General features: G+C 38.7%; 2 protein-coding genes across 2 annotated transcripts in view; one reads left to right on the plus strand and one right to left on the minus strand.

The window, feature by feature from the left end:
* Positions 1–141: 141 nt before the first annotated feature.
* LOC126262759 (39S ribosomal protein L55, mitochondrial) lies at positions 142–4,411 on the minus strand. Its single transcript, XM_049959575.1, has 2 exons — positions 4,095–4,411; positions 142–337 (listed from the first exon to the last, which is right to left on the minus strand). The coding sequence occupies exons 1-2, from the start codon at positions 4,302–4,304 to the stop codon at positions 179–181; spliced, it is 369 nt and encodes a 122-aa protein (XP_049815532.1). The 5' UTR covers positions 4,305–4,411; the 3' UTR covers positions 142–178.
* A 55-nt stretch (positions 4,412–4,466) lies between these two features.
* LOC126262749 (ubiquitin-like modifier-activating enzyme 5) overlaps positions 4,467–13,911 on the plus strand; it is a 105,862-nt gene continuing 96,417 nt past the window's right edge. The window contains exon 1 of the mRNA XM_049959563.1: positions 4,467–4,709. Coding sequence (XP_049815520.1) covers positions 4,561–4,709 — 149 coding nt within the window. The 5' untranslated portion in view covers positions 4,467–4,560. The remainder of the gene's footprint in view (positions 4,710–13,911) is intronic.

The following is a 13,911-nucleotide window of genomic DNA, read 5'->3' on the forward strand; positions in this document are numbered from 1 at the left end:
AACTGTACTTGGCAATGTTTTGTTTTTGTCACCACTTTCAAAGTTACCACTATTATTACAGGTTCTATGGCATGAGAGAACAATTACAAGGTGTTAGTTGTTCAGTAATGACACATTACTGGCCACCAACGCCATACGCTCATTATTATTATTATTACTGGAAATACAATACTTGTTTCTATACATTAGAATTTGTTTTTCTGATATATTTTAGATATTTATTAACATCAAAGTCATCTTCATAGTCATCTTCTATCTTCACCTTGGACTTTGGCTTCCGCTTTTCCAAACGGAGCTTACGTTCTTCATCACTCAGTGTAGACAGATCCAAAGGAAGCTGCCATAAACATAATGATTTTATAGCTTCAGTAAAGGCTGGCACTGTAGGGCTATGTGAATTAAGTGAAAAGTAAACTTTTCTTCTAGTGACTAACAAGTAACAACAAAGACAATTAGTACAAAGTTTTGTATGTTTTAATAGCTATTCTGGCAAGAATTAAAAAGCTGGTGTAAGATCTATAAAAAACATGGTGAAGTATAGTATTCTAGTGGCAATACTAGGAGACGATTAAGAAATCACAGCCCTGAGTGTTCTGCATTATATATATCATTTAAAAACAGGAAAGTCAAATAAAACATCCTGAAAATAAATAATAAGAGTATTTTATAATGTATATATATTTAACACACATGTCAAAATATTGGTGACAGCTGCAGAAATACTTATTTAGAGTTCCAAAAATAAGAGGGAAAGAGGCTTGAGGGGGAGGGGTGGAAGCTCCTGACTTTCCTGATGGTTCAAGACTTGGGCAAGGAAGACATTTAAGTAAGGGGACATTCCATTATGACTGATTTAGCCCCCCACATTAGCATCTCAGGTTTCGCTGAAATTTGGTATGTAGATTCCAGTACTTACCAAACTTAGTGCCACAAAATTTTAGCTCTTGATATGCAACATTTAAGATGTTGCACTCATTTAAGTGAGTGAGACCAACATTTCATTGACATTCCAAATTTTTTGTCATTTTTTACAAAAGACTACATAGTAGTTAAAGCATGATCTCCGAGTGAAATTTGCTGTTGCAGTTCACTGCTAAGTGTAGTAAACAACTTATAAATTGTAAGATTCAAGATTCAATATTCTGGTTACCATTGTGATTCAAAGCTACGGGAAAATCCACCATGTCAGATAGTTTTCCAAGCTTCGCCATCAACTTTGCCTAAACAAAATGCCTTACAAAGCCCTTATTTTGTAAGAAAATAAATTTCTTTATTGTTAACATCATCAAATCCTATGCATCACATTTACTTTTTAGTTTCATAGATATTTTGATGTACAGAGTGTTCCAGAAGATTTTGTGTAAAATATTACTCCTTTTTGAAGACATATGAAGGATATTTCCACTTTTTTTTTAGCTATAACTACAATTTGAAAGAGCATATTTTTCCTACAAGTATATGTATAATTGTTTCATGGGACACACTGAGAATAGTCATTAAATGTCAAAGGCTTTAGAATATTCAAGATTTATTCACTAGGCCTATAGAAATTAAACTTTCATTTAATGTTTCCCTGTTAGAATGGTATTTAATTTTACAAAGGAATTAACATAATTTGGAAAGCTTCATTAAATATTTTTATGTGACTGTTAATGGTTCAAAATTTTATTTATTCAAGAATATTCTAAAATTTTCATTTGATAATGATATTATGCACACTTATGAATATCTCTTCATCAGAGAATAGGAAATAACACTGCTACCTAAATTTCTCCCGGGGGTATTTAGTGTACAAATAATGTACGGGAATGCAGCCAGTTGACGTATTTGACAACTGCCTGTGTTTTGACAGGTGCACACACTGTCATTTTCAAGGCACAAGTGCAACAAGAAAGCAAAGAGCAGGGGAATTAAAAACCTTCCTAACTACATTTGTACCTTGAAAATGACAGGTGTGCCTGCTGAAGTGCTTACTTTTGCATATAAAGTACAGAAACTTTTCAAGATTTCATCAGGGTTCCAGGTAATGCAAATATTGATGAACTCTTGAAGTGTACTGTTGGAACTCATAATAATACTATATGCCATCTGTTGCCATATATTCCGGGGGAAAAAAAAAAAAAGATTACTTTGGAGTTTCAATGATTATGGAAAACAGCTCCTGCAAGCACAAATAAATTTGAAATCTGATGACAAATAAAAATTCTTTTGGCTTCATAAGGCTTAGCTTTTGACAAAGTTTGAGTTTCTGCAGACTACTAATTGTAGTCCCCTTTCAATATAGTTTGAGACTTGTTAGTGCACAGCTCAGCTCATAAGTCTCGCAAATTTTCAGATAATATTACTACTGGCTTACAGTTGTGCTCAAATTGTCACGAAGAACACCTGATAGTGATGAAAATGATATCAAAATCAAAGTTTATCCAGAAACAGTTAATGCTAGCTTTACTTTGTTTTGGTGCATCAGCACTGAAGTTTCAAAGATCCAAAAACTTACACAAAAGCTAATTCAGCCAAACAAACACCCCCGTGATCAGACAGATTGCTGCACTTGGTGGTTTAAATGCACCTTAGCTGCACAGTTGTCAAATCTGCAAAGATTTAATTATTTTCCTTTACAAATTAAAGCAAGAATTGCACTTTTAAAATCATGCTCAACAATTTCAGATTCTTACTTTAGTTCCACCTAGGTTGAGTGTAGATCAGAAAAATTCAAACGCAGGCAGGGTTATTACGTTTGTCACATGCTGTAACAAGGTTGGTGCGGATCAGTTTTTCATAATTTAATGACTCAAGGCATAGTTGTGTCTTGTTGTAGCCTCTGCTGGAATGCATTCAGTGTGTATGTGCTGCATTCATCAAAATGCACAACTGATGGTCTCTGCCAACATTGTCTAGAAGACTACAAGTTTTATCGAGTCTCTCAGTCTACAGTACAGAAGGAAGAGACTACATGACTTGCTGCTGTAACAAAACCCAGTGAAAGCAGGAGTAGAAAAGTACCTTTTTCACTATACAGGGGCGTATACCTTAGGGAAATCTAGAGAGTTCAAGCAAGCTGAAGGTAAGAAAAAATTGTGTTAAATGTTTGCGATTCAAACTGTACAACCATTTCAAATGATGGAGAAAACATTTAAAACAAAAAACTTTAGGAGCACTCTTAACAATACATTGCCTTTTTATCTAGGAACTCTTCCATTTGGTCCATGTTTGCACAGAAAAACAACAATATCATAAATTGGGTCCGCCTTGATACAAAACACCTTGTTATTCGTTTATTTCTTTAGTCTCCCAAACTAGTTTCGGCGACAAATATCACCATCATCAGTAGGTTTTTTAATCTTATTTATTGTACGTTGCAGCATATTTTGAGAATTATTGTCGCTGTTTGCGACTATTTTCTACGCGCTTTTTTTTTTTGTTGCCGGTTCTTACTCAGCGAACATAGTATCATCTGCAAGTTCGTTGGATGGTATGTAGCTGATTCTATACACAGAAAATCAAAACTTCGCACTTTGTTTCTGATCAGGAATATTCAGCTACATATCATCCAACGAACTTGCAGATGACATGATGTTCGCAGGGTTAAAAACGGCAACAAAAAAGCGCACAGAAAATATGTCGCAAAAAGCGGCAATAATTCTCAAAAACATGCTGTAACATACAATAAATAAAATAAAAAAAACCACTGATGATGGTGATATTTGTCGCCTAAACTAGTTTGGGAGAATAAATAAATAAACGAATAACGAGATGTTTTCATCAAGGCGGACTCAATTTCTGATATTGTTGTAATACATTGCTTCTACAGTATACAGAACTTTTATTGAAGGCGATCTATCACATGTATTTTGACAGTCTTTCGAAACTAAACTGTTTTATTACAAATACCCTGTTGACCATTAATGCTGTTTGTGTATGACCAACATCATTGTCTATAATGTTTGACCTGCCCCAAAGAATGTTGTACACTTCTGTACATTGAATGATTGAGTGGATAAATAAAGATATACAATACAAATAACTATTGCTAAAAAGTGAACGTCACTTCCACCGTTGACTCATTCGCAATTAGTGAATCACAAGAATTATACCTTTATGATTTTCCTTGGTTCATGATATCTGATGTTTATAGTGGCACCATCGGGCAAAACAATAAGAACAGGATAGGTCCGCGGATATACCTGTCGGTGTATCTTACATACACTTGCCGTATTACTATTTAAATGGCGTTTCATTTCACACTTTCCATTCTCATAAAGACATGGCAAGCGTTTGAATTCTCTTCGCAAAAAAGCTGACATTACTTCCACGTGGTACAAAACGAAATCTTGTAAAGTTAAAAACAATTAGCACTGTCAACTACAATAAAATTTCATTCTACTCTTTTAACTCAAAGATCACAAACGAACATATTCCAAAGTTTATAGCGTCAGAGATCTTTATGATTCGATCGTTTCAGCCAGAGAGAATAATACGATAGAAGCACAAGGTGACAGGTGGCACGTGTGGATAAACAAATTTACAGCTGTTGTAAGATACATTTTGAATTGTTCAAAAATGGATTCGTGTAGTGTGGAGAAACTGAAAATTCGTATAAAAGAATTAGAAGAGGAACTCCAGAAGGAGAAACAGAGAAATTCTGGAGACACAGTAAGAGAAAAAATTGGACAGATGTCAGCAGAAGTTGTCGACTCAAACCCGTATAGGTAAATATATACACTTAGCGGATTGTGGTAAATTAGCAATAATGTCTGAGCCGAACACGAACAAGTTTCGGTGCAGTATACCGGAAATAGTATGTAGATACAACTATTGTGTTTAAATTTTTGATTTCGCGGTTTGAGTATATGGAATGCTGATTACAGGTAGTCATATTAATTCATGAACACTGAGCAGTTCCACACACGGAGTGGAATGGTAAGAGAGAGCGAGGGAATCGGTGAACTCATACAAATACCTGGGTGTAACGCTTTGTAGGGATATGAAGTGGAGTGATCAGTAAGGTTCAGTCGTGGGTGATTCAGGTGGTAGGCTTTCTTTATTGGTAGAATACCGAGGAAGTTCAATCAGCCTACAAAAGATATTACGTACAAATCACCCGTGATTAGTTCTAGAATATTGCTAAAATGTGTGGGACCCATACAATATAGGACTAACGGGGGATTTTGAACGTATACAGAGCAGGGTAGTACGAGTGGTCACAAGTTTGTTTAATCTGTGGGAGAGTGTCACAGAGATACTGAACGAACTGAATTGGAAGACTCTTGAAAATAGGCATAAACTACCCCAAGAAAGTGTATTAACAAAGTTTCAAGAACCGGCTTTAAATGATGACTCTAGGGATGTGTTGCTCACATAGGGATCATGAGGATAAGAGTAGAACAATCTCTGCACACACAAAAGCATTCAATCACCCATCCTTCCTGCACTCCATATGTGAATGGAATGGGAAGAAAACCTAATAACTGGTACAATTGGATATACCCTCTGCCATTGCCCTCACGGTGATTTGCTGAGTATAGATGTAAACGTAGAATTAAAAACATTATTCTGCCACTGATTTGGAGGCCTGAGGTTTGTATTTCTTGTGGAGTTTTTCAGCATTTCTAATACACAGGAGAAGCAGTCATAAATTTGTATGTAGTCTGCAAATTGCTGATTAGGTCGCTGAGGCAAGTGTCATTGACTAAATGTAAAATGGCTTTATTAATCTAGTATTACATGTTTTGATGTTTGCCATCATCAGATATCCTGGTAGGACTGTAAGGTAAGGTAAGGTAATAGGCATGGCCAGAGTCTGTCCATTCTCTTACATTTACAACATATAGCTGTTATGTCCTCTAGTACATGTAACTACCATGTCTACCGGTTGCTTACAGCCCCGGGATATCTGATTATGGCAAACACCAAAACATGTAATACTGGGTTAATAAAGTTATTTTGCATTCAGTCAATGACTTTTATTCAATGAACTATTCAGTAGTTTGCAGACTATGTATATTTTTCAACAAGTTTGCATTCCTCCTTCATGACATTAGATGAGATGGGCCTTTATTACTACAGATATCCAAACAGGGTGCACAAAACTTGTGAGGGCCTGAAGATGAGGTTTCAGATACAGTGATTTATAAAGAAGAAAATGATTGCCATCTTCTTTGCAGTAAGAGGAGTGTAGTGTTTGACAAAATATATATTGGGAAATGGGAATAAGTGTGTGTGTGTGTGTGTGTGTGTGTGTGTGTGTGTGTGTAGGACATTAACATTTATTAACAGCTGTAAAATAGACTGATAAACAGGCTCTAGTATATTAGGACATGTTTTTATATAACATATCTGAAGATTGTCATCATAGACAGAAACCTGTAGTCTGATGACAAAAAAAAAAAAAAAAAAATAAAAAAAAAATAAAAATGGTGACCATAGGCATGAAGTAAGGAAATTTCGGCTCATAGCAGTTATCCAGTGTGGTTGACAAGATTTCAGCCCAATTACAGATCCTTGCTGCCTTTTATTGTGCTCCTTCTCAATTTTTGTCCATGATTGAATGATAGCTTGCTATCTTCTTATGTAAGATGGAGTGATGATGTTAAGCACAAGGAGTTAACGGAAACGTCCGATTCCACCTGTCTGCTTTGACCAAAGACGTCACCAATATGGCGGAAATGACCATTCACAACTACTCCCATATCGCGACTATGACATCATTATGTAAACATGACAACAAACACAAAAATAAATCGAAAAACCATCAAACGCATATTCCTCCAAAAATATAATGAAACAAATGGCACAAGTGGGGGAAATTGGGGTTTTTTGGGTGGGGTCAAACTAAAAATAAACACATGCCACTAAACCAAATGACAGAAACGATAAAATAGAATGACGACAACCTTCCCAAAATCAACTAAAAACAATATCCACTGGAATCGAACACTTCCCTTGACCTACATAGGTCAACAGAAACTACCGATTCCAAGTCATAAAACCCAAAACTACAACCACATCCACAATCATCAGTACCTCAAAAAGCGCAACAAACCAACAAAATTGGAATCGAACATTTCCCTTGATCTTTATAGGTCAACAGCAACTACCGATACCACACTATAAATCTCAAAACTTTCACTACCACCACACTTAATACTACCATAAAAAAAACCTAGAAAATCAAAATAGGCATCCAACACTTCCCTTGACCTGTTATCCTTACGACATCTCCAGATATAGCCATCCCTGGTCCGAGACGTCGGAACTTTAGTAAGCCTCTTTTCTTCACGACACACTGAACACTTCACGACTTCATCCAAAAATCCGAATAGTTGAAGAAATTTTATTAGAGACAATGCACTGTCCCCCATCATCGCCAACAACTGAAAACTGTTGACCTTGTCAGTTGTATCCATACCTACCAAAGACATAAATAAAGCAATTTACCAAAATTCACACGTGACGAACAGAAAAAAAAACTACAATAATGTTGACATAACAAAACCAAAATCGTTAACTCCCTGAAAAATATTGCGCTGAAAGCACAGTCATTACCGATTCCACACACATGCAATGCTACCACGCAAATGAACCCCATACGCTACATAACACGCTACCCACAAACACACCACCAGAGAGAACCACCGACCCCAACAATACGCTTCCTATAAACACGCCATGCACACAAACTAAACCAAAAACATCACCTAACACACAAACACACCACCGATCACATCAAAATGACACCTACAAACACGCCACACTCACAAACTAAATTCCGCATCGTCGTGACGTCACAACGCCACAACAGCCTTATGTCATGGGTCAAAGCTGGCGGGTGGGATTGGACGCTTCCATTGACCCCCCATCCCCACCCCTCCTCCCCCTTATACATGCAACATACAAGAATGGTTAAGAAAGAGCTTAGCAATTACAAGCAGAAGGCACCCAACAGATCAGAGTATTCCAGAGACTTCACCTTAGATAAGAACAGTGCAGTACTCAAAATAATGAAAAAAAGCCATAACTCCAGGATTTGATGGGATACACCCAGAGTTCCTCATCAGTTGAGTAAACAAGTCTTAAGTAGCTTGAGAGCTTTTCATCAATATTATTCTATTTAAGTAACCTTCCACGAGCTTTCAAAAGAATAAAAATCATACCTATTCTGCAGCATGGTTAACCAATGAATAAAGCTGTTGGTATCGTCCAGTCACCATGCTGAGCAATTGCTGCATGCTTTGACAGACTCGTCCTTAACAGACTCACTCAAAAGATATATGAGGTTACTCCCATCAAGCAAGAAGGATTCAAACTGAACAGAAGTTGAACAGACCATGTACTTAGCTTAACCACACACACACATAAGCTGCGTTCCAATGATGACTTAAAATTTCAGTGGATTTTGCTGATCTTGCAATTTCAAATGATATGAGATGGTAACAATGACCTCTGTACAAATTCGCAAATTTTATAACACTGCCAAAACATAATTAGGCTCTTAAACATTTTATCTGAGAGATACTAGCAAGTGGTCCTCAGCAATCGATTAAGCAGACAGAAGAAACTTAATAATCTTCTTTGGGGTTCAGCTTTTGGCACCAGATATGCTCAACGTATATCCTGAAACAGAGTCAAGGAAGTTCATCTATGTAGAAAGTCTGCCTTTGGCCACTCAACAGAGAAGTCTCGAAACTGGTGAAGCGTTGCTCTCTATAGTTCAAAGTACAACACCTGAATGCTTCAAAAAGTATATATTAACACTACATCCAATGAAGACTGAAGTTAACTGCTTTCATGTTAACAATGGAATGGTCAATGCAAAGCTAAATGTCACCTTAAATGATAAAGTCGTCCGCCACCAAGACTCCCGAAAGTATTCAGAAGTAATTCCTGATAGAATCTTGTCTGACAAGAATCACATAGGTAACACAACAACAAAGCTGAAAGTGTGCAGTAGCATCATACAGAAGCTGAGCTGGACCTCAGGGGATGCAAAAACTACAAGATTATCGTGCTCTTGCTTAGGACTCATCTACTCTGCTGCTGCTCCATTGTGGCTTAATGGTTCATATGTGAGAAAAATCGATGTTCAGGTAAATACAGCTATGAGGACAAGAACAAGCTGCATCAGATATATTCCTCTTCGTGTGTTACCAGCTGTAAGCCGCATTATGCCACCAGATCTTTGAAGACAGAATGCCCTTCTTAATGAATAAGCAAAATCAATCAAAATTCTCCAGCTCCCAGTCCATTCTGATGTGGCTGCACTTAGAATGAGCCAATTAAAATCCAGATCGTTACTTATCATATTGACAGAATAGCAATGGTCAGAAGAAATATCAGATCCTCGTAAGACTCTGTTACATGACCACCTGGCATGGAGTTACTGTACTATCATTAGGGAGGGGTTAACATGACTTGTACAGGCCACGACATCTATGCAGAGAGCCTCCACTGATGGGGGAAGGATTCATCTTCACAATGTGACTGTGGGAGGGAATGATATACTATCAGACACATTGTAATAAGGTGTAGCAGGTGAGCTTACCAGGGAAATGTAGAAGATTTTTGTGAAGCAACAGAGGCAGCCCTGGAATGAATTAAGAAGTTAGATGTTAATTTTTAGGTTTAGTGTTTTAGTTCTATTTGTTTTGTAAAGTCATACAATTTATGTATATTAGTTGCACTTCAGTGTATATTGCCACACACTACATAAATATATACTGAACAGTACTCAGGTTGTGAGTAAACCAGAGTCAATACTGCTGTTTTCAGAGTGTTTTTTTGATGGTTCTCTGTGAAGTTATTATTTGCTGTTTCAATAGTTATCCAGAATTTTGGTATTTGCAGCTGTTTCCCAAAGATGGTTCTGATAGGTGAGTGGCCTATCCAAAGTGATGCCCAGGTACTTTGCATTGCTGTTATACTGTGTCTGAATAGTAACTGCTTGCCGGTGGTAGTTTGCATACTTATTGCTCAGCTAGAATGCTGCAACTTCTCTCATCAGCAAATTTGGTTTTAGTTTCCACCTTCTGAATTATTTAGCCAATAATTCAAATTTTCTACCTTTAGTTCTTATGCTTCTAAGAAACTGGCCTGTTGAACCATTAGACAGAGGCATCAGCATATATAGGCTATGTGTCAATACAATTTCTACCATGTTTAGGTCGAACAGTGTGGGGGAGGGAACTGGACATTGAGACAGGCCATTTTTCAGTTTGTAAAATTTACGCTACATGTGTTTGGAATAGAGTAGGAACAGAGGATTATTAGCATATTATCTGATAAGGAGATTATATTTCTGCAGGTAACTATTTTGATCCATTTCATTAGTAGTCCGTCTTCCAAACTGTGTCGTGTGCTGCTGTTTTCAGTCTAGGAAGACAACAACACAATTGTGTGTGTGTGTGTGTGTGTGTGTGTGTGTGTGTGAGAGAGAGAGAGAGAGAGAGAGAGAGAGAGAGAGAGAGAGAGAGAGAGGGTGGGGGGGGGGGGGGGAGACCACTAACAGAAACAACTACAGTTAAACAAGTTGAGCAGATGCTTAAAACATGCAAGAAATTAGGGGGATTCTCTGTTGTAGTGAAAAGCAGAAGTTTTTTTAACACAGGAAGAGGTGGGATCTCCTGTCACAGTATTATGAGTATTGACGCAATTTTGTCATATGATAACATGGTTGGAGACCGTGGCTGTTATTTGAAGACAAATGTTGATGGTGTTGAGACAGCAACGAGCCACAAATTTATTTTCGGTTCCTTTATTCAAAAGGTACCGTTACTGGTTTCAAATCATTATGATTCATCTTCAGACGGTATTCATGCTTTCATTACAACATGTGGTATGTTTTTTTTACAGATTAATTCTCGTGAAATGTCAGCTTGGAGTGTCTTTTTTCATAGTTTTCGTCCAACAGATGTGGATACATTCCCACTGCATTCTTATTGTTGCACAAGTAAATTTTTCTCACTGAACACTTTGGATTTGTCACAGAATAGATTTCTAACGTGCACCACATGTTTTGATACATACAAAGTGCTTACAAACATATGTAAGCATCAAAACATGTGGTGCACATTAGAAATCTATTCTGTGACAAATCCAAAGTGTTCAGTGCGAAAAATTTGTGTGTGCAATGATAAGAATGCATTCACATCTGTTGGACGAAAACTATGAAAACAAACACTCCAAACTGACATTTCACGACAATTAATTTATAAAAAAAACGCACCACATGTTGTAATGCAGGCATGAAAACCATTTGAAGATGAATTGTAATGATTCGAAGCTGGTAACGGTACCTTTTGAATAAAGGAACTGAAAATAAATTTGTGGCTGGTTGCTGTCACAGCACCATCAACATTATGAGTATTGATGCAAAAGAATTGGCCTACTGCAGGTATGGTCTTCTGAAGAGTAGCAGAGGTCTGAAATATTACAAATCAGCTCAATCGTGAGCTTGAAAAGACTTCTGCATTATTAAAACTTTTGATTCTCTACAGCTCCTGGAATGCGTTAAGGTAGGATACCTCTGACTGAAAGTATAGCTATAAATCTCAAATCCCCTGTAATGTTTTGAGTGTCGGTGATGTGGTCACGCACAAATACATGCTTCTACAAGTTTATTTGAAAAGCAGCCACTACTTACACACTGGTAACAAACAAATCAGTCAAACGAAGCTTCACCGCAACAAGGAATTTGGAATGGACATCAGGTCAAATAATCATGAGTCCTATAACTGCTCTTTATCGATGTGGGAGATGGATTCGTCACTGAGGATAGTCCTAGTGTGCTCTGTCATGACCAAACTTGGTACCATTGCATCAAGGTTGATGACACCTGTGCAGCAGCCTGCACATGCCAGAGAAAGCAATGGACAGTATAAAAACGTGGATGTAAGTTGCTACTTTGCATGATTTTAGTGTCAGTGTTAAGAAATGTTTTTGTAGTTTATTGGCATTTTTTTTTAAATTATTGAATATTGTTTTGGTGAAGAGAAGTTTGCCCCCCCCCCCCCCCCCCGCACACACACACACACACACACACACACACACACACACACACACACCAGCTGTGGTCAAGTGTGTGTGAGTTGCATTTGCATGAGAGAGAGAGAGAGAGAGTGTGTGTCTGTGTGTGTGTGTGTGTGTGTGTGTGTGGGTGTGGGTGTGGGTGTGTGTTGCCTTATTGGCCAAAAGCTAACTTTCTATCAGTCTTTTTGTTGTGCCTTTCTGCGACTTGGCATCTCCACTGTTGTACATTGCCAAGACTGATGCAGAGCCATTGACAAATTGTAATGAAAGCTCATAATGGAAGCACATTATCCATGATTATTCATTTGTATAGGTGGGTGAAACACACTAAGGAGATTGCTTATACGAATCCCATCCCAGTTAAGAGCCCCCTGCGGGGTTAGAATAGGCCCGAGGTACTCCTGCCTGTTGTAAGAGATGACTAAAAGGAGTCTCATACTTCTCTGCCCTATGAGTTCAGGTCCCAATCTATGATTTGACCTGCCACTTTCAAAATTCTACAGAAGTGTAGGCCATGTGGGGAAGGATGCTTTACATGGTGCATGAGTTATCCTTGGTGCCCTTAGATTCAATCTCCTGAATCTCTTGTCATGGCTTTGCATCTCCACCTGCGATTCAATTATTTGGGCAAGGACACTTTCCGGGGTATGTCATCTTCTTCCGTTGTCTCCTGTCCTCTTTCACCCCCATGACAATACTGGATTTCTCTGTGCCAAATATCCGGCATAGTAGCCAGTCCGTTGTGGTGGGGCCGTCATGTACCCATTGTGTGGTAGCCCTCTGACAACACAGGGATCGCACTGCTGATGCCTGAGCTGTAAACTGCCCACATATGCCAAGGAGTAGCCTTTCTTCCTGGGGTATCAGGACTCTGGCAACAGCCATCATGCCAGTTGGCCTTTGCTGTGGCTGGGTGACACCCTTGGGGAGAGCTCCTGATCGGAGTGGGTGGCATCAGGGTGTATGACCTGCAATGAAGTGGACTAAGTTATTTCTTGCTGGTGACTGTAAGGTGCCAGCAGTCTCTAAGAAGGGCAAGATCGAATACAGGCCGACAGGTATGACCCTAAATCGTTTCCCTCCCTCTCTAAACCATGGGAGGAATGTAGGGCTACAGAACAGAGAGAGCCATATTCGCCTTGGTTTTTAGTCTCTAACAGAACTGATGGGGACTCCTTTCTATCTACGAAGACTCAATTTTGGATGAGTTTGGAGAAGTGACAGCATTGTCCAAGATGCGAAAATGTACAGTCTTGATTCAGGCAGCATCCGCAGTCCACTCCCAAGCTTTACTCTCCTGTGACAAGCTGGGTGTTATTCCTGTTTCCGTCACTCCCCATAAAAACCTCAACATAGTCCAGGGAATTATTTTCCATTGTGGTCACCTCTTGCAGTTTGACGACGAGCTCCATGCCAATTTAGAATAGCTGGGTGTTCATTCCATCTGGCTCATTTACAAGGGGCCCAAAGACAACAGGGTTGCTACCGGTGCCTTCATCTTGGCCTTTGAGGGTGATTCATTGCCTGAAACGGCCAAGGTGATGGTTTACCACTGTGATGTTAAACCATACATCCCTCCCCCTCTGCGGTGCTTAAAGTGCTGGAAGTTAGCGCACATGTCTTCTCGCTGCACTTCCAGCGCCACATGTCGAGACTGCGGACAGCCATTGCACCCAGATACTCTATGTGCGCCTCCTCCCACTTGCATCAACTGTGAAGAGCACCACTGCCCCTGCCTACCAGAAAGCCCAGTACTTCAAAAGGAGCAGAAAATCGTGGAGTACAAGACCATGGACCGGTTTACTTACACAGATGTTAAATGTAAATTTGAAAGATTACACCCCATTTGGTTGACGTCGACTTATGCTGCAGCTATGTCACCATTGC

This window comes from Schistocerca nitens, chromosome 1, assembly GCF_023898315.1.
Source record: "Schistocerca nitens isolate TAMUIC-IGC-003100 chromosome 1, iqSchNite1.1, whole genome shotgun sequence".
Classification (NCBI taxonomy): Eukaryota; Metazoa; Arthropoda; class Insecta; order Orthoptera; family Acrididae; genus Schistocerca; species Schistocerca nitens.